Source organism: Cucumis melo, chromosome 3, assembly GCF_025177605.1.
Source record: "Cucumis melo cultivar AY chromosome 3, USDA_Cmelo_AY_1.0, whole genome shotgun sequence".
In the NCBI taxonomy this organism is placed as follows: Eukaryota; Viridiplantae; Streptophyta; class Magnoliopsida; order Cucurbitales; family Cucurbitaceae; genus Cucumis; species Cucumis melo.
Genome location: NC_066859.1, coordinates 8,541,798 through 8,569,040, shown reverse-complemented (window position 1 = coordinate 8,569,040; position 27,243 = coordinate 8,541,798). Strand labels below are relative to the sequence as shown.

The window sequence follows — 27,243 nt, the reverse complement described above, 5'->3', positions numbered from 1 at the left end:
GAGTGAGTATAAAAATACTCAGTAAGGGACCCACTACTAGTCCCACTAGGTGCCTGTTAACTTCCTGTTAGAGTCCTGATAACTGGTACCCAATCTCTGGCACGTTCCCGAACACGTGCAATCATGCGCTCCCGTAGGAACGTAACTCTGGTCTTCGGTGCCCCGGGGGACACCTAGGACAGTCGGGATGCGAGGACCCCGTCGAGTCACTCGAGTCACATCTATATCCATGCTAGACTGGTGTCCCGTCGGACCACACAGTCCTCAATAGGTGGTGATCCCGAAGGACACCCATGCAGGTACGACTCTAACAGATTAAGCTAACAGGTACCCTAATTGCAGTATACATACACATGGCATCAGCATATAACATGTCACATAATTCATCTCTACACTCTCCGTCCCGACATTCGTCGTAGCCATAACAGCTCTTGCCACACATAATAGATTATAGCATAACTATATCGTCATTTACATCATACTAACGTTTATCTCAGACAATGTACTGTCTAATCCTTAACATGAAAAGTCGGGGCATACATGGTCTCATACTTCTAAACATGAAGCTAGTAGTAGAATCTCTTACCTGGAGATCTACTTGTCGAGTCCTAACCGCGAGGCAGTACGCTTTCCAAGCGACGAAGTCCTAACCTAGAGAGGTTGCAGTGCTCGAGCCCCCCCTGCTGAAGAATTCCCGCGCTGCAGCAATTACTTGGTCCAAGACGTCCCTTAAGGAAAATAACTTAATTTTAGTCCCAAATTAATTTAATTAATGCCCGAAGCATGGAGTCTTACTGGGAAATGCCACAATAATTAATTAAATTACCAAAATTTAGGTGGATGGAGCCAAATTAGTCCTGGCGGCTCGGTTGGAAGAAGACAGGACCGGCTCGGCTTGGGCAGGCGCGGCTCGGCTTGCGCAGGCGCGGCTCGGCTTGCGCAGGCGCGGCTCGGCTCGGTACAGGAAGCTACGCGGGCGGCTCGGCTTGCAACAGGGAGGAGATGCGGCTCGGCTACGCGGAAACGCACGGCGCGGCTTCCCACGCGGACGCGGCTTCACACGCGGAGAGTGCTGGACGCGGCGCGGCTTCAGTTTCGGCTTCAGGCGCGCGGACGTGGAGCGGCTCCGGGTTCGTTCGTCGGTTGGAGGCACGCGCGGCGGATCGGCTTCGAGTGGCGGCTGCGGGAGACGGCTGGGCGCGGATCGAAGCGGCTCCCTTCGGCTCGATCGGAGCGGCGCGGCTGACGAAACTTCTCGGATCGACGCGGCGCGGCGAGCTTCGGCTGCACGGATCGGCTTGATCGAAGCGACGCGACGCGGCTCGGCTATCCTTCTGATCGGAGCGGCGCGGCGTCGGCTGTCCTCCTTAGGTCGAAGCGGCGCGGCGAGTTCCGGCTCGGCTGGCGGCTGCGGATTCGGCTGCAGACGCGCGGAGGATGGTTCGGCTTCCACTCGGCTTGCAGACGCGCGGTGGATCGGCTCGGCGCTTGCTTGAAACTGGCGGCGTTCGGCGGCGGGCGGCGGCGGCGCGGAGAGTGGCGGCGGCTAGGGTTTTCTCCTTTTTTTTTCTTTTCTTCTTTGGGGAGATGAGGGGTCTCACGTCTCCCAACGCCTCTTTTTAAAAGAATTTCCAAAATAATAAAAGAATTTAATAGCCCCCTTTTTTCTCTCTCCACCCTTGACCCTTTCCAAGGCAATTAATTAATTTGCCACTCCACTAATTGACTAATTTACCCCTAACTTCAATAATTAATATAAAAAGAGAAACAACTTTAGTTTAATAAGAATAATATTAACCATACTTAGTATTAATATTAATGGTCAAAACCACAAAAGAAAACCGAAATTGTTGGGCGTTACAATAAAGATAATTTTTTTAACAAATGATAATGTTTAATTAGTCTTTCTTAACTTAATTCACTTAAATTAAATATGTTCTTTAAAAAGAAAGAATAAAAGAAAAATATTTCTTTTTGTTTGTTGCCGTCCACTTAATTATTGAATTATATATATATATATATATATATATGACTAGATATCATTGTTTTCTTTATATGTATATATATATAAATAAAGAAAAAACAAAAAAGATTTTGATACACCTTATAGTTCATCCCTTTTCTCTCTCTTTTCTTTTTCCGTCCACATAATTATCCAACCATATATCACTCCATCTTAGAATTACGTTTGTCCTTTTTTATTCTTGAATTTCTCTACTTTTTGTAATTGACATAGAGACGCAAAAAGATAATTGAAGTGAGACTAAAAAAACAGTGAGTTGTAGGTTAATTTGTAACTAAAAAAGTATTAAAGCATTCAAGATAAACACCACATCCTAATCTTCTTCAAATTTGTACTGAACAATTATTTTGAAACCATCAAATGGCATTGATTTTTAACGAAAAGAAAGATGAATAGAATAAGATAGAAATGAAAGCGGTGGTCCTATCAGCTTTGATTCGACGCCCTCTCTTGAGTAACACATCATATTCTACCACGTGCGCCAAATTCGCCTGCCCCTTTTTCCCTAACCACTTTTCCATTCCCACGTGCTTAAAATCCTCCCCTTCTCTCCTCCTCACCGCCCCCTTCTCCCTCTCTCTCTTTCTTTTACCATTTCCTCCTCCGCCGTTTCCACGCCGCCGGAATCTCTCCTCCTCTCTTCCTCACAATGGCCTCCTCTCTTAGTTTTTTCTCAATTTTCATCATCGTCATTCACTTCTTCTCACTCTCCTCATCCTCTCCCGCTGGCGGTGATCATGCCGGCTCTCCTTTAGTTGGCGCCTCCTGCGCCTTACAACCGCTCCGGATTTCTACTTCTCTCAAGAATCAGAGTATTGGAGCGTTGGTTTCTCAATTGGAATCTCAGAGTTGTGAGGTATGGACGGAGGCTTGCTCTGAGGCGATCCTGAGTTTGGCGAAGCGGCCTGAGGTTGTTGATTGGTTGAAGAAGGTTAGGAGAAGGATTCATGAGAACCCGGAGCTTGCGTTTGAAGAATTCGAAACTAGTCAGTTAATTCGGGATGAATTGGACCGGATGGAGATTAGTTACGAGCATACGTTGGCTAAAACTGGCGTTCGTGCTTGGATCGGAACTGGCGGACCGCCTTTTGTTGCTCTTAGGGCTGATATGGATGCTCTTCCAATCCAGGTTCTTCTTCAAAATCAGATTTCGTGTTTATGCTTTTGATCATTACTTTTCGTTTTCTAATCACATTTACGATCGATTAATTGGCTTGATGAGTCCATTGATCTCTTCCGCTTGAAATTGAGTTGAAAACAGAGACTGAAACTGAAAAAGCAAAAACCTAAACTCTGTTTTTAGAGGTATTCTGTTCTTGCAATTGTTCTTTCTCTTTCAAAATCCAGATATGAAATTTGCTTTCAAACATATTACATAACAGAAATTTCAACGATTGAAATTTCAACGATCTCACTTGTTCGATTTCACAACTTCTTACGCATAACAATATTTTTAAGAAAAGTAATATCATATTGTTCACATTTGATTTACGCTAATTTGTTGATTGTGCGTTGAAAACACATCGTTATAATGCTTTTTAGTCAATTTCATATACAGTACAATTTGATTTTTCTTTTTATAAAAAAAAACTAAGCATCATTCTCGAAAAAAACATAGAGTTTGTTTGGATTAATATAGCGTCAGTGAGTGTGTCAGGGCATAAAGAGTTAATGGTATACTGTTGATTTGTATTTCTCTCTTACTTGCTTTATTAGTTTTTTTTCCTCACGTGTTTAAATCTTTTTTTTTATATATTAAATAAAATAGTCTAACTTCTAGAGAAAGAATAAAGGGGGTTCTAATGAACATGGTTTACAAATATGGTATTTTATTATTATTGTTTTTGTTTTTCTTTAAGAAAAAAAAAAAAGTCAGTGCAATCCTTATCTCCATGAATTTTCCCTCTTAAAGGATAGGTGCAAGTGGTGGGCATCGCTTGTACCCTTCGGTTGAGATGGGACATAAAATTTATGAAATCTTAGGCAAATATTTGAGATGTTTTAAGACTTTATGTTTGGTTTTAAATAACTCTAATTTCAATTAGTGATATTTGCATGTTTTTCGAAATATTTCGTCTTTTTCTTTTCTTTTCCTTTTTCATGTTTAACGATAAGCTTCATCTTATAACTTTTCATGTCAAACACGACAAAAAATTTTACATTGCTTTCAGTTATTATATGTCATGTTAGTGCATTTATTTATTGTATGTGATGTTGGTGCATTTTGGTGGGATTCATTCATATTAATGTGTAGTCCACAAATATCAATAATTGTGATGCTAGAAAATAATTTTTAAACATAAATTTTCTAACTCCAAGATATGAACTTCAATATTCATAACTCAACTCAAGGATATTAAAGTTTTTTAGGTGTGTAAAGTTATAGTACAAAGAGTCCATAAGTTTCATAGAATTGATGTTAATAAATTGGTGGGGACCATAACAGAATTTAATAATGACACTTTACCCTACCAACTCCTTTCCAAGCACGTACTCCCAATATTTTAATTGTTTTTGAGTTATTTCCCTATCAATTAACATGTTTAATGAAATCTGTTACGATAAGATTATTTCATAATAACACGAATGCTTCTAATATCATAAATTGAGGTATCTTTTTTTTCATATATCCAATTATGAGAAAATCTTTATTGGCCAAAAAATTTCTCTAATCTCATACATCTGACACGTATGAATTTGTCTTGTTTAACTTTGTATGCTTATTTTACTTCTATTAGAATCCTTAAATTTGATTGGTGAGAATAAAAACTATTGTAGATACTGTTTATTTATGAGATTTGGTATTAAAAATATGAGCATATACATATACATATATATTAAAAAAAGACATGGGTGTAGGAAGCTGTGGAATGGGAGCATAAAAGCAGAGTCGCAGGCAAGATGCATGCGTGTGGGCACGATGCTCACGTTACAATGCTTCTTGGTGCTGCCAAGATTCTAAAGGCTCGTGAGCATCTCTTGAAGGTTTGCCGTACATCACCTCACCTTTTTTTTCCTTCAAATTTCTAGATAAAAATCATTTTAAACAATCAATAACTGATTAATTGTTTTTTTATCATGAAAAATTAATTATTTATGGAACATTGACAATTTAATGTTCTTAACGTTAAACAAACATTAGCTTAGTCTTGATATTTTGAAATTTATATTTATTTGATCTAAGTACATGAATTAAACCATTAAAATCCAATATATAAATTATTACAAATTAGAGAAACTAAATTATTATCGACTAAGTTTTATTATATTTTTGTCTCTTTGGTTTAGCTATCGACCATGATAGAGCTAAGTGGTAATTAATACATATTTGTTTTCTTTTAAAGTTGGAAATTACAATATTCCACGTCTGTGAAAATGATACTTTAAATTGCTGGTTCTTAAAATAGTGGACAGATGATTTTTTCCAAAAAAAAATGAAAAATAACAATGAGTTAGGCAAATTGACTCTTATACAGTTGCAGAAATTTATTATTATTATTATTATTATTATTATTATTATTATTATTATTATTATTATTATTATTATTATTTAAGATGGACAGTTGTAGAAATTTATAATTATATAGACTACTACAAATGGTTATTAACAATTATAAGTAAATCACATTAATATTCTTTTGAAGTCTTCTCGGTATAAGTACACATACACTGAATTTGAGTTAGAAACAAATTTAATTTAGCTTAGAAGGATAGTTGTTGTAAATATAGCGATCATCCTCAAAATTCGTATATATAACAAAATTTATATCTAATTCATTTAGATTATTTGCGGTAAACTATAATACTAATAAAAATATATCATGTTATTAGTGTTAGAAGTGTTGCACATTATTATTACCTTTGATTTTATATGCACAATTTTACTTCTTTTGGAAGACTTCTAAAGAAAAAACATTGTTAGTCACAGTTTTATTTTAATGAAGTTGCTTATGTATTCGAAGTTTTTTAGTTTTCATTTTTCTTTAGTTAAATACTTAAATATAGCTAAATTTTGCGAAACAAAAACAAGTTTGTGAATTTTTTTCATAAGTTCTTGGCTTTCATTGTGAAAATATGTCGGTAGAAAGTAGACAGAGGTATAAATGTTGTAGGTATAATTTCTCAAAAAAATTAAAAACAAAAAAGTTTAATGGCTACCATATAAAATTGTCACCGCCTCCTCCAATAATTTCTCTATTTTAATTTTTTTTTTTTTACTTTAACATCCGCTAGAGCTTTGAAAAAGTTAAAATTATTCTGAAATCAGAATTTACACCCTACATAACTTAAATGGTAGTAGTTTGAAGTGATACGTAAAAAAGGTTAAACAGAAAATTGCTTCTTGAAAACGACTCTCAAACAACCACTTCAAGTTGCATTTTACCCTTGTTAACTTTTGTCATCTCATCTTTTCTTTAGCTCTTAATTCCAACCATTTTCCTCAACCACTTGATAAAAATAGAATATATATATATACATACATACATACATACATACGTACGTATACATATATATATTTACAAGGCTATCCAATTTCATGAATAGAATGAACTCTTCAAATATGGACAACTAGGCTGTGGCTAGGATTATTCTTTTATCTTGTGGGCTATACTAAAATATGTGGCTACCTTCTCTCCTTATTTCTTTTGATAGTAAGTTATTCGGATTTTTTTTATTAATATTGTATTTTTTAAAAACTTTATTAGAAAAATAGGTTTATATTATACTAAAATTTTGTAGTTTTATTTATCTGATTAAATTTTATTATAAAAATAGAGGATCCTTCTCTTTAATTTGATGCTAAAAAAATATAAAAAATAGCATCGTCAGTGGCGGTTTTGCATGGCTCCATATTAACTTGGGCCTGAGCCAATGAAGATGGGTAAAGAGTTATAATTACCTCATCTTTTGGGTTACTACTAAAACTAATATTTCAAACTAATATTTCAGTATTGAGTTTTAAAAAAGAGAACCGTAAAAAATGATAAAATTGATAAAATATTTACACCAAAATATTTAGTAACCGTTTTTTTCTTGTCATAAAATAGTTTATATATTTTATTATTTTGGAAAAAATTTCTTAAAAAAATTTGATAACTATAACAATAGTAATAATAAATCCTAATTTATTTACCCTTTTAAGAAAATTCTAATGGGAAAGTGGTTCTACTATTTTACAGGGGACAGTAATTCTGCTGTTTCAGCCAGCTGAGGAAGCTGGCAATGGTGCAAAGAGAATGATTGCAGATGGGGCTTTAAGAGACGTTCAAGCCATTTTTGCAGCTCATGTATCTCATGAACATCCCACCGCGGTTATCGGATCCCGTCCCGGTCCTCTGCTTGCCGGCTGTGGCTTCTTTAGGGCCGTGATTACTGGCAAAAAGGGTCATGCTGGTTCCCCGCATCGCTCCGTTGATCCGGTCCTCGCTGCCTCTGCTGCCGTTGTCAGCTTGCAGGGGATTGTGTCTCGTGAGGCAAATCCTTTAGATTCGCAGGTGCGGCATCAGACTTTTTTTTTTTCTTTTCTGTTGTTTTTTTTTTCCTTCATGTTTTTAGTATTGAATTTTCAATATTGAATCGTCGATCTGCTGGAATTTCTCTTTACTCAGGTTGTGTCAGTGACGTCGTTCAATGGAGGAAGTAATCTGGATATGATTCCGGACGCCGTTGTTATTGGTGGGACCTTCAGGGCTTTCTCCAACTCAAGTTTCTACCAAGTTCTTCAAAGAATAGAGCAGGTTTGTCCATAAAAGTTTCAAAATCCAATCCAAGTTTTAGAAGTTTTGAACTTGTTTTTCCTTTTGAAATTGAATTCAAATGATTTAATGGTGGAAAAAACAAGGAATTTTTTTGAAAACAAAAGGTCCAAAACCATGTACTTATCATACATGGTCTAAAATGAGTGATTTTGACCCATTAAAAAACCTTTGGAAACCTTTAGCCACTTAAGATTTGCTTTAAGTGACGTCGCTTGAGATAATTCGTCCAAGAGTACTACTTGGGGAAATACATCACTTTAAAAAGTACTCTCTTAAAATATCATATTAAATCAACTTTCGACTTAATTTAGTTCTTGTAATTTAAGTTTACTTCCATTTTGATCCCCATTTTTTAATTATCTAATTTTAGCTTCAGTGTTTTCAACTAAAGTCATGTAGTTAGATTTGTATTCATTTTCTCCAAAACATAAAAAAAAAATATAACTTGTGAAGTCGAGATTTATTTTTGAGAGTACATTAACTATAATTAAACAATAAAAATATTAAGAAGTAAAATAGAACAAAATGAGACCAGAACGAGAAGAAAAAGAAAAATGATTACTTTTGATTAAAAAACCATGCCAAATTAAGTTAAATTCTAACTAATATTTTTGTTAATGTCGAACAATCGTACCTTGCAGGTAATTGTGGAGCAGGCCAGTGTGTACAGATGCTCGGCAATGGTTGATTTCTTTGAAAAAGAATACACCATATACCCACCAACTGTTAATGACGAAGCAATGTATGAACATGTGAAGCAAGTGGCAATTGATCTTCATGGTTCACAAAATTTCAGGATTGTCCAACCAATGATGGGAGCCGAGGACTTTTCCTTCTACTCCGAGTTTGTTCCTGCTGCCTTCTATTACATAGGAGTCAGGAACGAAACTTTAGGTTCGATCCACACAGGCCACTCTCCCTACTTCATGATCGACGAAAACGTCCTCCCGATTGGTGCTGCAACTCATGCAACCATTGCCGAAAGGTACCTGTACGAGCACTGAGAATGACAAGCAAAGTTGTAGGGACTACTTTCCATGGCACTCTTGTTGCTTCAAAAGAAGTTCTACTCCAAAAAAAAAATGTGATTAGTTCCACCCTCCAGAGAGTTTTCGGACTATGTTATGGCGGGGGGTTGTGAAAGGAGAAAAGTTGGTCGCTCCCCGTCCTATTGTATATTGATTAGGAGACACGAGACATCGTAGCTACCACGATATATTTTTGAATTTTTATTTTATTTTATTTTGTGTCATGGTTAATGGTGTTATATATGACCCTATAACTTTTTAACAACTTAAATTGAACTTGCCAAAAGGCAATGGTGGTGATGAAACCAATTACTAAATATTTTTTTGGATAACCTTTGGTTTTAGATCTTTACTTTATCTTGGTAGCATATCTTTATCATGGCTTTCACTAGCATTTAAATTTGTAGTCAAATATGAACGCAAGAACAAGTTCTATAAAAATTATAATTCTATTTAATAATTCATACCTAAACAAAATTCCTAGTCAAATTATAATTTTTCTTAGTATTAAAGTTTTGAGTAAGGTTTCTAAAAGCATCTAAAGCAATAAAACAAAATAACTCATAGGTGAAGTAATATTTAGAGGTGAAAATGTCTCTAGAAAATAGAAAATAAAAGAATGAAACTAAAAAATTCAATCTTTAGTGATAAATTATATACTTTTGTTGGTAAAAGTTACTTTATAGTAGCACCTTAAACAATATGTCACAAATGGTGACCTTTAACAACAACCTTTTGATGAACGTTCCTAAAAATATCTGAACACACTTATACAAACCTCTAAATATTAAATAGATTTAGTAACATATTAAAGTGTCACTAAATATATAAAATATTATATTAGAAGACGGTGAAATTTTGTTTTCCCTCCCTAATTTCCCTCCTCGTTTTCGCACTTACTCATTTGTTATGATTAGTTTTGATTTTTCTAGAAAGAGATTAAAAAACATATTAATTCTTCTACCTCCAACCCTGAATTAGTTTTGTCTCTTTTATGCCTAAGGACGCCCATCCCACCAATTAGTTGCTGCCCACACACCACACCACACCACCCACCAGTCGGCATCCATCCACCACCCACCAGTCGGCATCCATCCACCACCCACCAGCCGCCATCCACGATCCGAACCACCACACACACCACGCGAACCACCACGGGAACCACCACCCACGATAATCTGCACGCGATGCTGCTCACCTACAATCCGAACGCCGACCAACTCTTCACCCGAATGAGATCCAAACGCCTGCAATCCGAACGTTGATCATCTCTACACGCGAACCACGTCGTCGGTCACCTGCAATTCGAACAGCAGCCATCCCTTTTCTCAACTTCATTCGACTTCAAGGTTTGTTCGTGTTTTTATTTTCCTTTGAGATTCTATTGTGTTTGGGTTGCTGAAATCATAATTAATTAAATGTTCACTTTTGTAGTATTAATCTTTATCTTTCTTTCATGGTAACTGAAATCTCCATCTTTCTCTCATGGTTGTTATTTGTTGAATTGGTGAAATCGATTGTAGGTTTTCTTTTCATCTATTTTTAGTTATTTAGTTATTTCATTCCCATCAATTTTCATTTTTGTAAATAAATTTTGGTATATCAGTTGAACTAGACCATGCATCTTGTGGACGGCATTCATCACTGTAATTCACTCTACTAAAACTTAGACATTGTGCACTTGCATTACTATAAGTCTGGCAACAATGAGCTCGATCATAAAATCTACAAATTCAGACACTACCCAAACCCAAACAAGCTTTAGGGTACCAATTTTTGGACAAAGGATGGAAGCCCAAAAGATTTTTAATTTTGGCACACTTATTTCAGCAACCCACTTTTTAAATTTAATTCATATATAATTTATTTTTAGGTCTAACAAAGTATAACAAAAGTCCAATCAATTTGTATGCTTGTGCTTGAAATGTTGGTATTAAAAAAAAAGAGGCAAATTAACAAATGCCCACAAATTAGTTTGCATAAGCTTTTGTAGTTGCTCTTTCTTCAAATTTCTTGTATTGTACCCTCTTTTGATCTTCTTTTTTTTTTGCATAAATGCAACTCTTTGTTTGTTTTATTTACATTTTCATTAAATATATTAGTTTCCATTTTATTAAACACTTACATTCTATTCTTATCTTGTTAATGCCCGTAACTAATTATTTCTCTTTCTCACATATGTATAAATACCATTTTGAATACGCCATAAATAAAATGAGAAAGTAATTTATATCTTTTTACTCTTCCAATATGGTATCAGAGGAGATTTAACCCCTCCCTTCTCTTTCCTTTTTTTTCCCACCTTCAAATAATTCTCCCATTAATTTTCTCTTCTTCTTCCCCGACCCATTCCATCCCATCTCATTAATTTTCTCTTCTTCTTTCCCGATCCATTCCATCTCCCAACCACTTTCCCCTACTACACACTCATGGCCAACCCAAACTCCCAATCTGAATCCATCCACCGCATCTCGGACCCAAGAAAACCCTCTTCCAACTTCTGATGGCCATCAAAACCCAAATCAAAGATACATCAATCCTTATTACCTACACCACAACCACAATACTAGTTTGATACTAGTTATCGAGCCATTAATAGAAGAAAATTACGTTTCTTGGAGCCGCGCGATGATCATCGGATTATCAGTAAAAAATAAACTCGACTTTATTGATGGTACCCTTCCCCAACCAAATGACGATCTCCTCCCTTCGTGGATCCAGAACAACAACATTGTCATCTCTTGGATCTTCAATTCAGTATCCAAACCAATCTCAGCCAGTATTCTCTTTGCAGATTCAGTAAGAAGTATTTGGCTTGACCTCAAGGAACGTTTCCAATGGAAGAATACCCCTCTCATTTTTCACCTAAAGAGATCACTTGCAACCCTTTCTTAGAATCAAGAATCGGTAAGCATGTATTTCACCAAGTTTAAAAACCTTGATTGATGAATTAAACTCATACAGAAGACCTACCTGCACCTGTGGAAATTGTCGTTGTGGAGGAAATCAAGAAGTAGCAAATTTTCTCCAAATCAAATATCTCATGGATTTCCTCATGGAACTGAATGATTCTTATGCCCAAACCCGCACCCAACTACTCCTCATGGAACCCATTCCATCTATCTCTCGAGCCTTTTCCCTTCTACTTCAAGAAAAACAACAGCGAGCTACTGGTTCTTTCTACCCTGCTATCAATACTCCAGCCATTGCCCTTGCTGTATCCTCAAATAACCCCAGAAATAATTATGCACACAAACAGCGCAAGGACAAACCTATTCGTACTCACTGCAATATCCTAGGACACACTATTGAATGATGTTATAAGGTACATGGATATCCCCGTGGATATAAAACAAAACAGCAGAGAATCAACAATAGTAACTCCGGATCTATATCAAGCAACATCACAAATTCAGTCACAACTCAAACTAGTAACGCTTCTACAAACTTCAACAGCGTCACAAATCCAACAGAAGCCTTGTTGCAGTGCCAAAATCTTCTCAACCAACTTCAGTCTCAACTTACAGCTCCATCAAATAATTCCACCAATCACATAGCAGGTACCCTCTTTAATTCATACTGGATTATTGATTCTAGAGCATCCATTCACATATGATGTTCTAAAGAATTTCTCACAGACATTAAACCATGTTCTGCTTCTATTAGCCTGCCAAATAAAAATACTTATCAAGTCAAGAATATTGGTACTGTAAAGCTGTCTGATACACTTATTTTGAAAGATGTTCATTATATGCCTGACTTCACCTTCAACTTACTTTCTGTAAGTGCAATTACAAAGGAACCTTCACTCTCTGTTTAATTCTTCACTGACATTTTTATCATTCAAGACAAGTACACTTCGAAGAAGATTGGCATTGTTAAACTCTTCTATATGTTTTCCATTCATCTGTGTTGTCACTGCAAATAAAGCATCCTTATGGCACCAATGGATGGGTTACCCTTCTACTGAGACCTTAAGCTCTTTACATATTCCTTTGTTTTTAAAACCATCTACGGTAGACAAAATGTCACAATGTATTATTTATCCTCTGGTAAAACAAAGAAAGCTCTCTTTTACTTCTAATAACCATTTGTCTTCAAATGCTTTTAATCTAATTCATGTAGATATTTGGGGACCTTTCTCAATAGAAATATATTCTGGATATTCTTCTTTTCTCACCATTGTTGATGATGCCACTCATTACACTTGGGTTTTCATGCTCAAACTCAAATATGATGTCATCTCCATCATACCACAGTTCTTCAAACTCATAGAGACCCAATATGGAAAAGCAATCTAGCAAGTGAGATCTGACAATGCTCCTGAACTCAAATTCACCACTTTTTTTGAACAAAAAGGAGTGATACATCAATACTCATATGTATAAAGCCCACAGCAGAACTCTGTCGTTGAAAGAAAACATCAATATATTTTGAACTCAACTCGTGCTCTCTACTTTCAGTCCCAAGTTCCCCTGAATTTTTGGGGAGACTGCATCCTCACTTCTGTTTACTTGATTAACAGAACCCCATTCAGGTTACTACAATGGAAATCCCCATTCCAGAAACTAAACAACACCGCCCCTGACTACAACTCGTTGAAAGTTTTTGGCTCTTTATGCTATACATCATCACTACCCCATAATCGTTCTAAATTCCAACCGAGAGCTATTCCTTCTGTCTTCATTGACTATCCCCAAGGCATGAAAGCCTACAAATTATATGACATTGAACACAAAAAGCTCTTCATCTCAAGAGATGTAATCTTCCATGAAACCACTTTTCCCTTTCATAACATCCCAAAAAACCAAATATTCGTTGATCCCCTATCGGGCTTCTCACTACCTAAACCTTTCCATGAATGTAACTTATATTCACATACCACATTAATCCCAACCCCAACCCTACAAACCAATACCACACCTACAAGAGACTGAACCTAATGATTCTGAAAACCAACAGTCGATGAACGATGAAAATATGGTTGGAAACAGTGACATCAATGAAACTACTATATCTTAACAAGATAGACAACCCAATGCCAATGAATAAACCACCATCAGAAAATCTACACGAATAACCAAACCCCCTCCTACCTACAAACATATCATTGCAGCCTACGTACCACACAATCCCCACCTACCTAGAAATCCACCAAATATCCCATAAACCAATATTTGTCATACCAAGCCTTATCTCCCATATATAAATACTCTATCTTTCAAGCCACCACCCAAAAAGAACCAAGTTTTTACCATGAAGCAGTAATATCCTAAGAATGGCGTGAGGCCATGAAAGCAGAACTGGAAGTTATGGAGATAAACCAAACACGGAGCATTGTTCCCTTACCTAAAGGCAAAAACTCCATTGGTTGTCGTTGGGTCTACAAGATCAAACATAAAGCTGATGGATCCATTGAAAGATATAAAGCACGTCTTGTGGCAAAAGGATTTACTCAACAAGAAGGTGTTGACTACTTTGAAACCTTTTCACTTGTTGCCAAGATGGTCACTGTTAAAATCTTACTAACCATAGTTGTCTCAAAAGAATGGTCGTTAGTCCAACTTGATGTAAACAACGCCTTCTTACATGGAGAACTGTTTGAAGAGGTCTATATGGACCTATTGTTAGGCTACAAGCCACAATATGAAATTTAGGGAGAGAAACTAGTATGCAAACTCCACAAATCCATCTATGGATTAAAACAAGCCTCAAGACAATGGTTTACAAAGTTCTCAATTTTTCTAGTTTCTTTGGGATTTCAACAGTCAAAAGTTGACCACTCTTTATTCATCAGAGGCAAAAATGACTCATTCATAGCTCTTCTTGTTTACGTAGATGATATCATCATCACCGGTGCAAATGCACTTCACATACAAGAATTAAAAAGAGCACTTAACCAAAAGTTAGACTATGATTGGCTTTAAAATCAAATGTAATTTGAATTTTGAAAAAATGAGTGCGAATTCATTCTCAGGAGGTCGAATTAGTTAGGATTGAAAAATGGTAAAAAGTAAAAATATTGACTTTTAACTTTGATTTAAATGTTCAAATCACCATATTGCCCTTGGACTAAGTTAGTGGAAAAATCCAACATTTTGTTGAATGATCCCACTAACAATTTCTAGGCTAGGTGGGATAAGTGGTTACATGAGACGTAGACACCTAGCCCACTAAGTTCCACTAATGGTTAGTGGAATATTAGGTGTTAGAGATTTTATGAACAAATTACGTGCACTTTTTTATGTAATTTGTTTATAAATAGCCTCTTTTTCAATTAATTGAGACTTTTGGTAAATTTTATAATTTTGATTTATAAAATAATATCAAATTTGTTCTTCTCTTTTAAATCTCAACTCTTAACTGCTACTCTAATTTCCATTTTTTCTCTCAATTTCCTCCACCTTACAGGTTCCACAACCCGATTTTAAGTCTAGAGAATAACCGGTCAACACTAGTGGTGGTCTCGGCTTTAAGTTCGTGAGAAAATTATGAGCATAGGGATGCTTCAAAGATGAGTTTTTCTTTTAACCCTAATTTTATATAATCAAGGGAGTTTCCAAGCATGTTAATTATTAAATAGTTTAGTTATAATTAGATTAAAATTGATTCTTATTCCACTACACATGTCTCTTGGTTTTTTCTTTTTTTTGGTGGTATCAGAGCATGTTTAATTTTACTCAATTGCATATGGTGGGTATCAAATTTAATATATAAATTGTATAATGAACTAAAATGGATATATTATGGTTTTGACCTTAAATGAGGTGTTATTTGTAATATTTATTGTAATTGGTACAGTTTTGTGACTTAATTATTGTGGTCGATGATCTGTAGTTTTTTTTCTAAGAGTCTTTAGAGTCCAAATTAGGCAGTAATTGCTTTAACTAGAAGAGAGAAAATAAAAAAAATCGAAGAAATTCAAAAGACAGACCCATTTTTCAGCTTCATACCCGTTTGGAGCCCTGAACTGATCCAGAAACCCGCTCAAAAACCCGATCCCAGTGTGCGACCCATTCTATCCCTCACCCGACCCGGCCCTGCCCAAGCCCAGCATGCGGCCCACCATTCTTTCGACCCAGCCTAGCTCACTCCTACCTGCTTCGCACCAGATCTGATTTAGTTTGCCTCTTCTCTACTTGCGCCACTTGTCTGCACCGGGTTTTTGCTTGACCGGCTCCGACCCAATCCATTTGCTTTTGACCCGCGCACGCTGAAGGTTATTTCAGTGGTTTTTGGGTCGATTCACTTGTTTCTTGGGCTAGTTCAAGGAGTTTTTGGGTCGGTCCAAGTTGATTTTAGTGGTTTTCAAACCAATTCGAGTGGTTCAGAATTATGTACTTCACAGACTCATTATTGTAATAGTTTATTATTTAGCTTAACTTTAAGAGCCAAAGTTAATCTATTTCAAGATGTTTTTATTAATTAGGCATGTGATGTATGTTTTAATTAAACTTGAATTGTATATGTATAAAGTATGTTATAATAGTTATAATGTATAGTATGCATGTTAATTAATTAATATGGTAATTGATTAATATGATTACTTAATTGTTTATTTAATTAAATTAATTTTGATTAAATATGATTTAATATAATTAAATAATTATTTATTGATTTATTTAATTTAATTTAATATAATTTAATTAAAAGTTAAATAAATTATAGGGGTCTTTTAAAAAATATAAAAGAGCGGAAAAATATTTACACTCTATAGAACAATTCCAAAAACGGAAAAAGTCCAGAGACCCACTGCGTAAAATACCAAAAATGCCCCGTCAACTATGCCAATAACGCGTGTGTAATATAATTGCGATTTATACGTGATCGTTTAAATGTGGTTCAATATATACGCAATAGTTTAGATATGGCTATAATTTATACGCGATCGTTTAGATATGACTATAACTTATCTTTTCAATTTCATCGTTTAATTTTGTTACACGATCGTTTAGATTTGAGGACCCAAATCTAAATGATTTTTCTTTTAAATTTGGTACACAATTTTTTTAATTCTTTTGCTACACGATCGTTTATTTTTTTTACATGATCATTTACTTTTTTTACACGATCATTTACATTTGGTTACTCCAATTCAAATGAATTTTTTTCAAGAATTTTTATACACACGATCTTTTATTTTCTTTAAACGATCGTTTATATTTCGTTACTCCAATCTAAATGATTTTTTACAAGATTCTTTATACACAAATTTTTATTTTTTTTGCATAATCATTTATTTTTTTTTACACGATCGTTTACATTTGGCTAGTCCAATCTAAATGATTTATTTTTAAGATTCTTTATACACGATTTTTTAGATTTTGCTATTTTTTTGTACACAGTCTTATACACATTAGATTTTCCTATTTTTTTTGTACACAATTTTATATCAAGTCGTTTAGATTTGGTTACCCAAATGCAAACGCGTAAAAAAAGAAAAGAATAAAGACGATAGAAAGAAATCGCAGCGAAAAATAAGAATAGAAAGTCGATGGAAAGAAATCGAAGTGAAAAAAAAAAAGGAAAAGAAGAAAAACGATGGAAAGATTAAACGACGTAAATAAAAAATTGAAAAATAAGAAAGATGATGGAAATAAATCGCAGAAAAGAAAAAGAGTAAAAAAGAAAGACGAAATCGCATGGGAAGAACAAAGAAGACGGAATAGAGGAGGAAGACGAAGACGAATCGCGAGGAAGAAAAAAAGATGGAAGGACAAATTTGAAATATTTAAAAAATGGCTAACATTATGGGCTTTATTACACGGGCCGTAAATAGTTTGGTTTTTTGTTACATTTACAATAGTTTCCCTAAATTAAAATCCATATGAATTGATTTCTTTATATAATGTTGTATGTATGTTATCGGTTTGTTTAAAGTTTTTATAAATGTTAGAAAATGAATTAAACATTTAAAATCTATAACAAAGATAACATGCATGCTTATCTAGGTTATGCTCACTTAGGTTAAACATATCAACCAATCTTCATAGAATTAGGTTGATATCTTGTAAAATTGGTTACAAGATGCTCACTTGATTCGATTTTATCAACAAGTAAGATAAGATGACAAATGTTAGAGATTTTTAAGTTGACGATATACGAACACCTACTACCTGGAGATCGTAATCAGTTCTTGAGTCTTGTTAACCTAGTTTTATGAGCATGCGTGAGAGATGTGAAATAATAACACTAGTTTATCACCTAGACATCGTAGGTTAAAATTCGGTATAATGGTTATGTTGGGATGTCTCATGTAGACTTTGGAGATGTTTAAGTTAGCCTAAATTTGATCTTAATTTTATAAGTACCCTTAAAAACTATCATAAAACACTTCAGGTAGAGAAAGTAGCGTAATTTTAGCTCTAGCATTCCTAAGAGTTCACACCGTATGCAGGGCTTTTGGGTATGCATAAAGCAAATTCGCTTCAAAGAATGTTTCCATGGATCAATATCAAGGTGAATAAGGGAAGTACTTCATAGTTAGTGGGTGAAGGATATGTGACAACACACCCCATGATCTCTTCCATTAGGTTGCACCATGAGATTCCTATAATGCGTCTACCCTGAAGCGACGTCTCTTTTAAAGGGTTGTATCATAGGATTCCGAAAATCGCAAACTCCATATATGGATAGGAACTTTTTGATCAATTTTCATATTGACTTTTCACTTACGAAAGCATAATGATTCTTATCTTTGAGATCCGAAAATGGAGGGTTACACTTACGAAAATAACTAAGTTGTTAGTATATTCTTGACTGAAGTAGCGATAAATAAATGGTATAGAAATATGAGATATTCAAGAATTGGCATCGAGTCAAGATTGTCTTGGTTCAAAGGAGGAATAATCAACTACCCTTCAGTGGAGGTTATTTTAAACCATTGAAGTATCGTTACAAAACATAATAATGATGGGTACGTTATTAATATTTACTAAATTAATTGGTTTCTAAAGGATTATAGTTTTTTTTCTAAATAGAATATGTTTTATTTGTTAGCATGAATAACACAATATTACAACTCTTAGCTTCTTAAAAACTTAATGGCGATAATTATGCTACTTGGAAATCAAACCTAAATACAATACTAGTCGTAGACGATTTAAGATTTGTCTTAATTGAGGAACGTCCTCAAGCTCTAGCTCAAATGCTAACCAAAATATTCAGAAAGCACATGATCGATGGGTTAAGACCAATGAAAAGGCTTGTGTCTATATTGTTGCAAGCATGTATAATGTTGTGGCAAATAAGCATGATTCCTTAGCCACGACTAAAGAGATTATGGATTCAATATGGGAGATGTTTGGTCAACCTTCATGGTCCCTCAGGCACAAAGCAATTAAGCACATTTACACCAAGTGAATGAAGGAAGGGGCCTCTATTAGAGAACATGTCTTCGACATGATGATGTACTTCAATATCCCTGAAGTAAATGGCGACCCCATCCATGAGGCAAATCAAGAGAGTTTTATTTTGCAATCTCTTCCAAAGAGTTTTGTACCATTTTAGACGAACGTATCTCTGAATAAAATAGAGTTCACTCTAACAACTCTTCTGAATGAGCTCCAACGATTCTAAAACCTTACCACGGATAAGGGGAAGAAAATGGAAACAAATGTTACTACCACAGAGAAAGAGTTTATTGGAGGATCGTCCTCTAAAACTAAAGTTGGGCCTTCACAAATGAAGAACAAGGGAAAGGGAAGACTCCTAAGAATAGTAAGGGAAAGAAAGTTGTGAAAGGTAACTGTTACCAATGCAACTAGAACGTCCTTTGGCTGAGAAATTGCCTGAAGTACCTTGCTAAGAAGAAAGTTGAGAAGGAAGCACAAGATAAAATATGATTTACTAGTTGTTGAAACATGTTTAATGGATTATAATACTTCAACCTAGATACTAGATTCAGAAGTCACTAATCATGTTTACTTCTCATTTCAGAAAACTAGTTCTTGAAAAACTTGTAGAAGCCGGGAACATCCTCAAAGTTTAGAACAAGAGAGGTTGTCTTGACTGAAGCAGTGAGAGATATGAATTTTTTTTTTTATAGATATATCATACTTAAAAATATTTTGTATTCTTCTCAAAAGTTGAGAAATTTAATATTTATTTCTTGTATTTCGAAACAAATGTGTAGAATATATTTTGAAATCAATGAATTGTATGTTTTTTTCCTTGAAAATCTATTTAGTTTGTTCTACTATACTTATTAGCAACTTATATAAGTTAAGACCAATTGAAGCAAAATTTATCTTTAATATTGAATTGTTTAGCATAAAAGACAAAAATGTTTCTTCTAATACCTATATATGGTACTTAAGATTTGGTCACATAAATCTTAATGTGATTGGGAGATTTGTTAAGAGTAGTCTTCTAAATTAGTTAGAAGATAACTCTTTACCTTTATGTGAATCTTGTCTTAAAAGGAATAATGACCAAAAGAGTTTTTATCGAAAAAGATCTCATAGCCAAAATACCTTCAACCTCGTACATTCGGACCTTTGTGGACCAATGAATGTCATAGTTCAAGAAGGGTATGAATATTTCATCAATTTTGTTGATGATTATTTAAGGCTTAATCATATTTACCTATTGCATCACAAGTCTGATTCTGTTAAAAAGTTTGGAGAATACAAGACTGAAGTTGAGAATCAATTAGGTAAAATTATAAAGACACTTTTATCAAATCGAGGTAGAGAGTATGTGGGCTTAAGATTCCAAAACTATTTGATAGAGCTCAGAATCTAGTCACAACTCTGCATCTAGTAGGCTTAAGTAGAACAGTGTATCAAAAAGAAGAAATGAAGCCTTTTTGGACATGGTTCGCTTTATGATGCGCTTTGCTCTTTGATCCTTCAGAAAATAAGGAATTTGTATCGAAAAATGCCACATTCTTAGAGGAAAACCTCATGAGGAATCAGCAAACCACGTAGCAAATTAGTATTGAATAGGATTTTCAAAGACGTTATAGATAAACCTAGTTCATCAACTAAAGTAGTTGATAAAACTAGATAATCTATTTAGTTACATCCTTCTCAAGAGTTGAGAGTGCTTTAAAGTAGTGGGAGGGATTGATCATCAGCCCGACCATTATTTGGTTTTTTTGAAAACTAAATCGTCATACTTAATGATGGTTTAGAGGATCCATTGACTAAACAAGTAATATTGATGTAGATTACATAATTAACATCAAAAAATGGCTAGCTATGCAATTTCAAATAAAAGATTTGGAAATGCACAATATATTTTTAGGATCCAAATTGTTCGAAATTGCAAGAACATAACATTAGTCATCTGTCAAAGCATCTTATATAGACAAAATGTTGTTAAGATATAAGATGGAGAATTTCAAAAGGGTCTATTACATTATAGATATGAAATTCAAAAGTCTAAGAAATAAAGTTCTAAGACATCTCAATAAACTGGGGATATGAGACATTCCCTTTGCTCTATTGTTGGGAGTTTGATATATGCAATGTTTTGCATTAGACCTGATATTAGCTACTTAGAAGGGATGAATTGTCGTTAAGTATATCCTAAAATGGTTTAGGAAAATTAAAATACTATGTGCTTGTGTATAGTGCTAAGGATCTCATCCTTATCAGATACACTGATTCTGATTTCCAATGATGATAGAAACTCTATATCGGAATCAGTATTCACTCTAATGGAGGAGCAATAGTGTGAAGAAGCGTAAAGTCAAATGGTACTACCTTATTCGAGTAATTATGCATCGTAGTAACGTTATAGTAACCATGATACTTGTTAAGCAAATCATGGCTATTTGGTTTACAAGTCCTTCATGACTAAAGTGTTTGAATGTCACCTACATAGATTAGGTCTACGAAGTTTGTGCACTAGGACAAGTGGAAGAATATTTAAAAGTATACCCTAGTTTATTGTATTCATATATTTATTGTACTCATACGAGTAATTCTCTTATGGTTAAACTCAACATTGTTTTCTCACACTAAGAACTTTAGTCTAAGTGGGAGTTCGTTGGAATTAATGTCATAAAACTCGTAGTTGGTAGTTTAAATTATATTCTATTCAATAAAATGACTATTGAGGATTTATTAGTGAAAATTGAATAGTACTATAATTTTAAATCCAATAAACTAGGCTATTTAGTATAGACTTGAACTTTAAATAGAAACATAAACGTAGATCAAGTTCGACTATTCGAGTATATAGCCCAAACGGTCAATAATGTATGAATAAGGTTGGATGTCTTATTCTGAGAACATTATGGATGCGGCCCACTTTGTAGTTAGTACAAACAATATGATCCTGAATTATTCATGTAGAGACATGGAAATGAGGGCATCCTATATAAATTGTTTACATAAAGACGGGAACCAAGAAATAATCACTTTTAAGTTATAGCACCATTGATTATATAAAACTAACTATTTGATTATTGATGACCTATGTAATTTAATCTTAATCCTGAGCTAAATATGAACTTCTGTTTAAATTAAACGAAATTGTCCTTTGATCTACCTAGGTCAAGGCAACTTAATAGCTCTGGCTCAATAAGCCTTCCATTTTAGGAGTAAAACCAGATGGATAGATAGGGACATATGGTACAAGATGGAATTCACTTAAACCTACTTTAAGGTCAGTAAATAAGTTGTTTCCTTAAGGACATAAACCAAGTCCTGAACAAAGAGCCCCACTGAGGTTACAAACAACCTGTGAAGGATTAACTTATTGATCATGGTTATATCAAATGGACAGAAATATATCTATAGTGTGAGGAAAGTGCATTTACGGGACTTCAGTGGAATGACCCGTCAGTTAACGAATGTTGATTAGCTCGGTCTAGAAGGATTTAGCCAGTTACTCTGGGATCGTTGGAGCCCATGATATATAGGTTCATTAGGTTCCCTTGCTACCACATATGGAATTAACTTAGAATAATATGATGGAATAATTTGAATTGTTCGAATAAGGTAAAGAGAGAGAAACCGACGAATATATGTGATATAGCCATCGGTTATCTGTTTGAGATAGAGCTTTATGTTTAAATGTGATTTAAATATTTAAAATATGTATACAGATTCATATTCGGAAGCTCGAAATTGATGGAAATAGTCAAAGTTGTAAAAAGTCAAATTGATGGAAAAGTCAAACTTTGATCAGCTTTATATTCAAATGTGATTTGAATTTTGAAAAAATAAATATAAATTCATGCTCGGAAGGTCGAAATTAGTCAAGATAGAAAAAATGGTAAAAAGTCAAAATGTTGACTTTAACTTCAAAAAAGTCAGACTTTGACTTTGATTTAAATGGTCAAATAACTATATTGCCCTTAGACTAAGTTAGTGGGATAAGTGGCTACATGAGATGTAGAAACCCAGCCCATTAAGTGTGAGGCCTGATTCAGAAAATGGCGTCTTGTTGGGGGAAAAAGCCTTGCTGGGAAGTTGTTTAAGTATTAAGACATCTCGCGAGGAAAGATGTGAAAGAAAGCAAGCGATGGGAAGAGAAAAGTGTCAGCCAAAGGACTATATCGCATAAAGATAAGTAACGTGATAGGAATAGAGTGAGAAGGGCGATGAGCTGAGCGAGGCATTGGCAAGATACCGCAAAGTATCGGTGTCCTAGAGATTGAGGCAAGAAAGTAAACGTCTTATCAACGACGTGACAACTTGCTGTGAAAAAAGAAACAACGGTAGCTTTTTCGGGAAGAAGAACAGAAACAATCGGACAAGAGTTTGGCTTTCCAATGAGATAAGGTGTGCGATTGTTAAGTAGTTGACACTATGCTACCAATATGATTGATGAATCTTATTTCTGCGATTGTTAAGATCCATTCTTGTGAACGTTTTTTGAATGTAAGGTAAAAGGAGTAAATGTTTCTACAAAACATGAATATTCTTTGAATGATGGGAAAATGTGTTTTACAAGTAATGGTAAATGGTTTTTGAATATGATTTCTAAACCACTATGGACCTTTGTTTTGAGAAGTAGTGTTCATAGTGATGCATGTTGAGTATTCTTTCTCTATGTTGATGATTACGTAATGTATTATAAACTGTGTTAATCTTTGCTATGAGTAAGCAGTGGTGTTGTGCTATATGGTTGTGGCATGGTTTGTCGTATGACGCTGGACAAAATCTCAGGTAACTCGCGTGATATTAGCAAATGCGAATCCCAGGTCAGCGATGGGAGAATTCCAAGGTCAGGGAGAGTTGTGAGAAAGATGTGGCGAAACATTGTTGAATATCCTAGGTAACTCGTGTGATACTGCGAGAGCGAATCCTAGGTCAGAGTGGGAAGATTCCTAGGTGTCAAAATGGACTTTTTGTGAAATGATTCTAGTGTATGGTGTTATAGTGCTCGTTGAGAGCAAAATGTTGAGGGAACGTTGGGGGAGTGCAACTCCTAGGTCTAAGAATGTGCATATGAAGAGACGCTATTGGATATCCCAAGTAACTCGTGTGATACTGGCGAGAGCAAATCTCAGGTTAGCGGGGGGAGATTCCCAGGTATTAGAATGACATTACGATTGTGATCGTAATGTAGTTAGTAATTCATAACATGGTTTGAATAGTGGTTGTTATGCGATATGTGTTATCTGTTTGCTTTGACGTACTTCATGTTTTATGACTTACTGCTTATTTTATTGTAGATTTCTTATGATTTCTCCAAAAATATTTTCTCAAATTCGTTACTCACTAAGTTTGTTAACTTACAACTTAAGTGTTTTCCTCCCTAGGTTGTTAAGCGTTGAGGCCATGCGAAGTGGTTGTTCTGAGGTTGTGTAGCCAAGCTAAAGTGGGAGGATAGAGTGTCTACATAGTCTTACATGGCATGTAGGCCATGGAAACTTCTATTATGCCTAAGGAGCCTATTAGAAACCACATTTCTCCTTAGTGCAGTTGGTTGAACTCAAAAGGCAGACGACTGCAATATCTAGGTTGGTGAAGGCCTAGCCCGATGAGCTAGAGAGCCAAGGAGTTGAGTCAGGGAAAGAGTAGCCCTAACATAATCTGCTAAGAGAGGTAGTTGAGCAACCTTGGTGGAGGAGAAAGTGTCACCTTTACACCTCTAGGTACCCTATACATGGAGCAGCGTTAGTGGCGAAAAGCAAGAAAGAAGACTCTAAATGATGCCCTTGGGGAGAACTGCTAAGAACTAGAGGAAAAAAAGGCTAAGATCGAGAGTCTTATACTTATGAACACCTTGGTGCAGAAGAGGTACCTTGATGGAAGAAGAAAGATACGAGAATACCAGAGAGTTTAGTTGTACAAGTAGAGTATAATTGGTAATATGTAACTTGTAAGTCTTAAGTTAATAAAGAAAGGAGTTTGAGCTATTCGCGGTGCTATATTTTATATCTATTATTTTCTTAAGTATTTCTGCTGTAAAATAAGTAAAAGTTTCATGGCTCAAATGTAAGAGCTTCGCTAAGAGACAAGGGAAAGAAGCAAAAGAAAGAGTTGTTCCGCTTACTAGACGTTCAACGTATTACCTCGCGAGAAGTACGGGATTAATGTCTAGGCGAAACACTCTAGATGGTCGCGTGAAGCGGCATTTGGGGCGAGGCGTGACACTAAGTTCCATTAATGGTTAGTGAAATATTAGGTGTTGAAATTTTATGAACAAATTACATGCAATTTTGCATATATTTTGCTTATAAATAGACTCTTTTTCAATTAATTGAGACTTTTGGTAAATTTTGTAATTTAAACTTACAAAATAATATCAAATTTGTTTTTTTCTCTTAAATCTCAACTCTTCACTCCTACTCTAATTTCCATCTTTCTCTTAATTTCCTCCACCTCACGAGTCCCACAACCTGGTTCTATGTCCAGAGAATAGCAAGACAACACTAATGGTAGTCCCAGCTTCAAGTTTGTGAGGAGATTACGAGGATCAGAAAGCTTCAAAGGTGAGTTTTTCTTTTAACCTTAATTTTATATAATTAGGGTAGTTTTCAAGCATGTTAATTACTAAATAGTTTAGTTGTAATTAGAGTAAAATTGCTCGTTATTTCGCTGCACGTCTCTCATTTTCCTTTATATATAAAATGTATAACTTACAATTTTCTTGTCATAATCTACATTTCTACCTATACTAATATTACATAACAATTATGCAATTGTTTTTAAAATATTGATCGACATGGCAGTGATAAGCTTATCTCAAAGGCATCATGACTTTAACCTAGAAAGTGAGAAAATATTTGAAAAAAATGTGTTAAAAATGCCTAGTGAGTTTCAAAACATGATTTTCCAAAGAATCATGCTCAAAATTTTAAACCTATAAACCATTCCAAACACATAGTAAACTGTAGAAACTTTTCATAAGTATCTCAAACATTCATATAAACTTTACCATATTATACCAGTATCCTACTTTACATTTATAACAAAATATAGGTGCTTGTTCGTAATTTGCAATACAAAATTAATTCGTGAATATGTCATGATGCGTAATTTTCAATACCAATGCTTTGCTTTTTCTCATAATATTCAACGGTTAGCACACGTTTTCCTCTCTGTGGTCCAAGTGTAAGCGAAGAGAGAGGTTTCATGGTAAGGTCAGGGTCGAACACAGAGTGTTGGTGCTCTAATTCGGTTAATCGCACGTTCCAATCCTATAAATAGTATATTTTATTCGAAGTAGTTACACTACTATGCAATGGAGTTAGCAAGATGGAAATGGCGATGAGGTAGGTGAATTGTGAACTCAGGTATCAAGCATGGTGATGCAGGAATATTTAACTAATTAAATATAATGCAAGGAAGATTAATACGTGGAGGCGAGACAAAGCATTTATTAACTTCAAAATTAAGGTGAGCAACTTCTCAGTGTTTTTGCCATACTTGCTCACATTTCGGAACCCAAATGCCTAAATTAAGCGATGATTTGTATCTAACCTTTTTTATTGAATTAAAAGCAACTCATCCTAAATTGAAGCGAGCAATCTCTCAGTGCCTTTACCGCACACACTCGCATTTTTTATATGTATGCTAAGGAGAAGTTTGACGACAAGATTGCATTTGTACAATCTTTTGGCCACCTGTTTAGCTAAATATGGGTCATCACGCCTCAAATGAAAACAGTCAATACTTTGTCTTTCCTCTCGAATTGGTGTTGATTTGAAAAGTTGGCAACAAAAAGTCTTGTTCTATTTCACCACCTGAAATTTGGTAAAGGGTTTTAAAGATGATTTTGTTTGTAAGAGAAACTACCAAATAAAAGTAACTTGTAATTGATGCATAGAGGCATGCAGAATATCTTTACAAGAATTACATTTGAAATGGATTGGACACACACATGTATAATGTATATAGTGGTGTTGGTTCGACCAAAAAGCTATGGAATTTACTAGAGATGAAATGTAAGAATAAAGTTCAAAGAAATTTATAATCAATAAATTTTTAGATTACGAAATGGTCGATTTCAAAACACAATGATTAGT

The 27,243-nt window shown here is 34.8% G+C and overlaps 1 protein-coding gene and 1 long non-coding RNA gene across 2 annotated transcripts; both read left to right on the top strand.

Moving 5' to 3' along the window:
* Positions 1-2,357: 2,357 nt before the first annotated feature.
* Positions 2,358-9,142, top strand: LOC103504067 (IAA-amino acid hydrolase ILR1-like 6). Its single transcript, XM_008468501.3, has 5 exons — positions 2,358-3,152; positions 4,883-5,008; positions 7,204-7,518; positions 7,633-7,761; positions 8,424-9,142. Exons 1-5 carry the CDS (start codon positions 2,673-2,675, stop codon positions 8,784-8,786), a joined length of 1,413 nt encoding a protein of 470 aa, XP_008466723.2. The 5' UTR covers positions 2,358-2,672; the 3' UTR covers positions 8,787-9,142.
* Positions 9,143-9,699: 557 nt separating this feature from the next.
* Positions 9,700-16,311, top strand: LOC103504068 (uncharacterized). The gene is made up of 2 exons (XR_540934.3): positions 9,700-10,159; positions 15,222-16,311. It is a non-coding gene; the product is annotated as an uncharacterized LOC103504068 (long non-coding RNA).
* Positions 16,312-27,243: the final 10,932 nt, after the last annotated feature.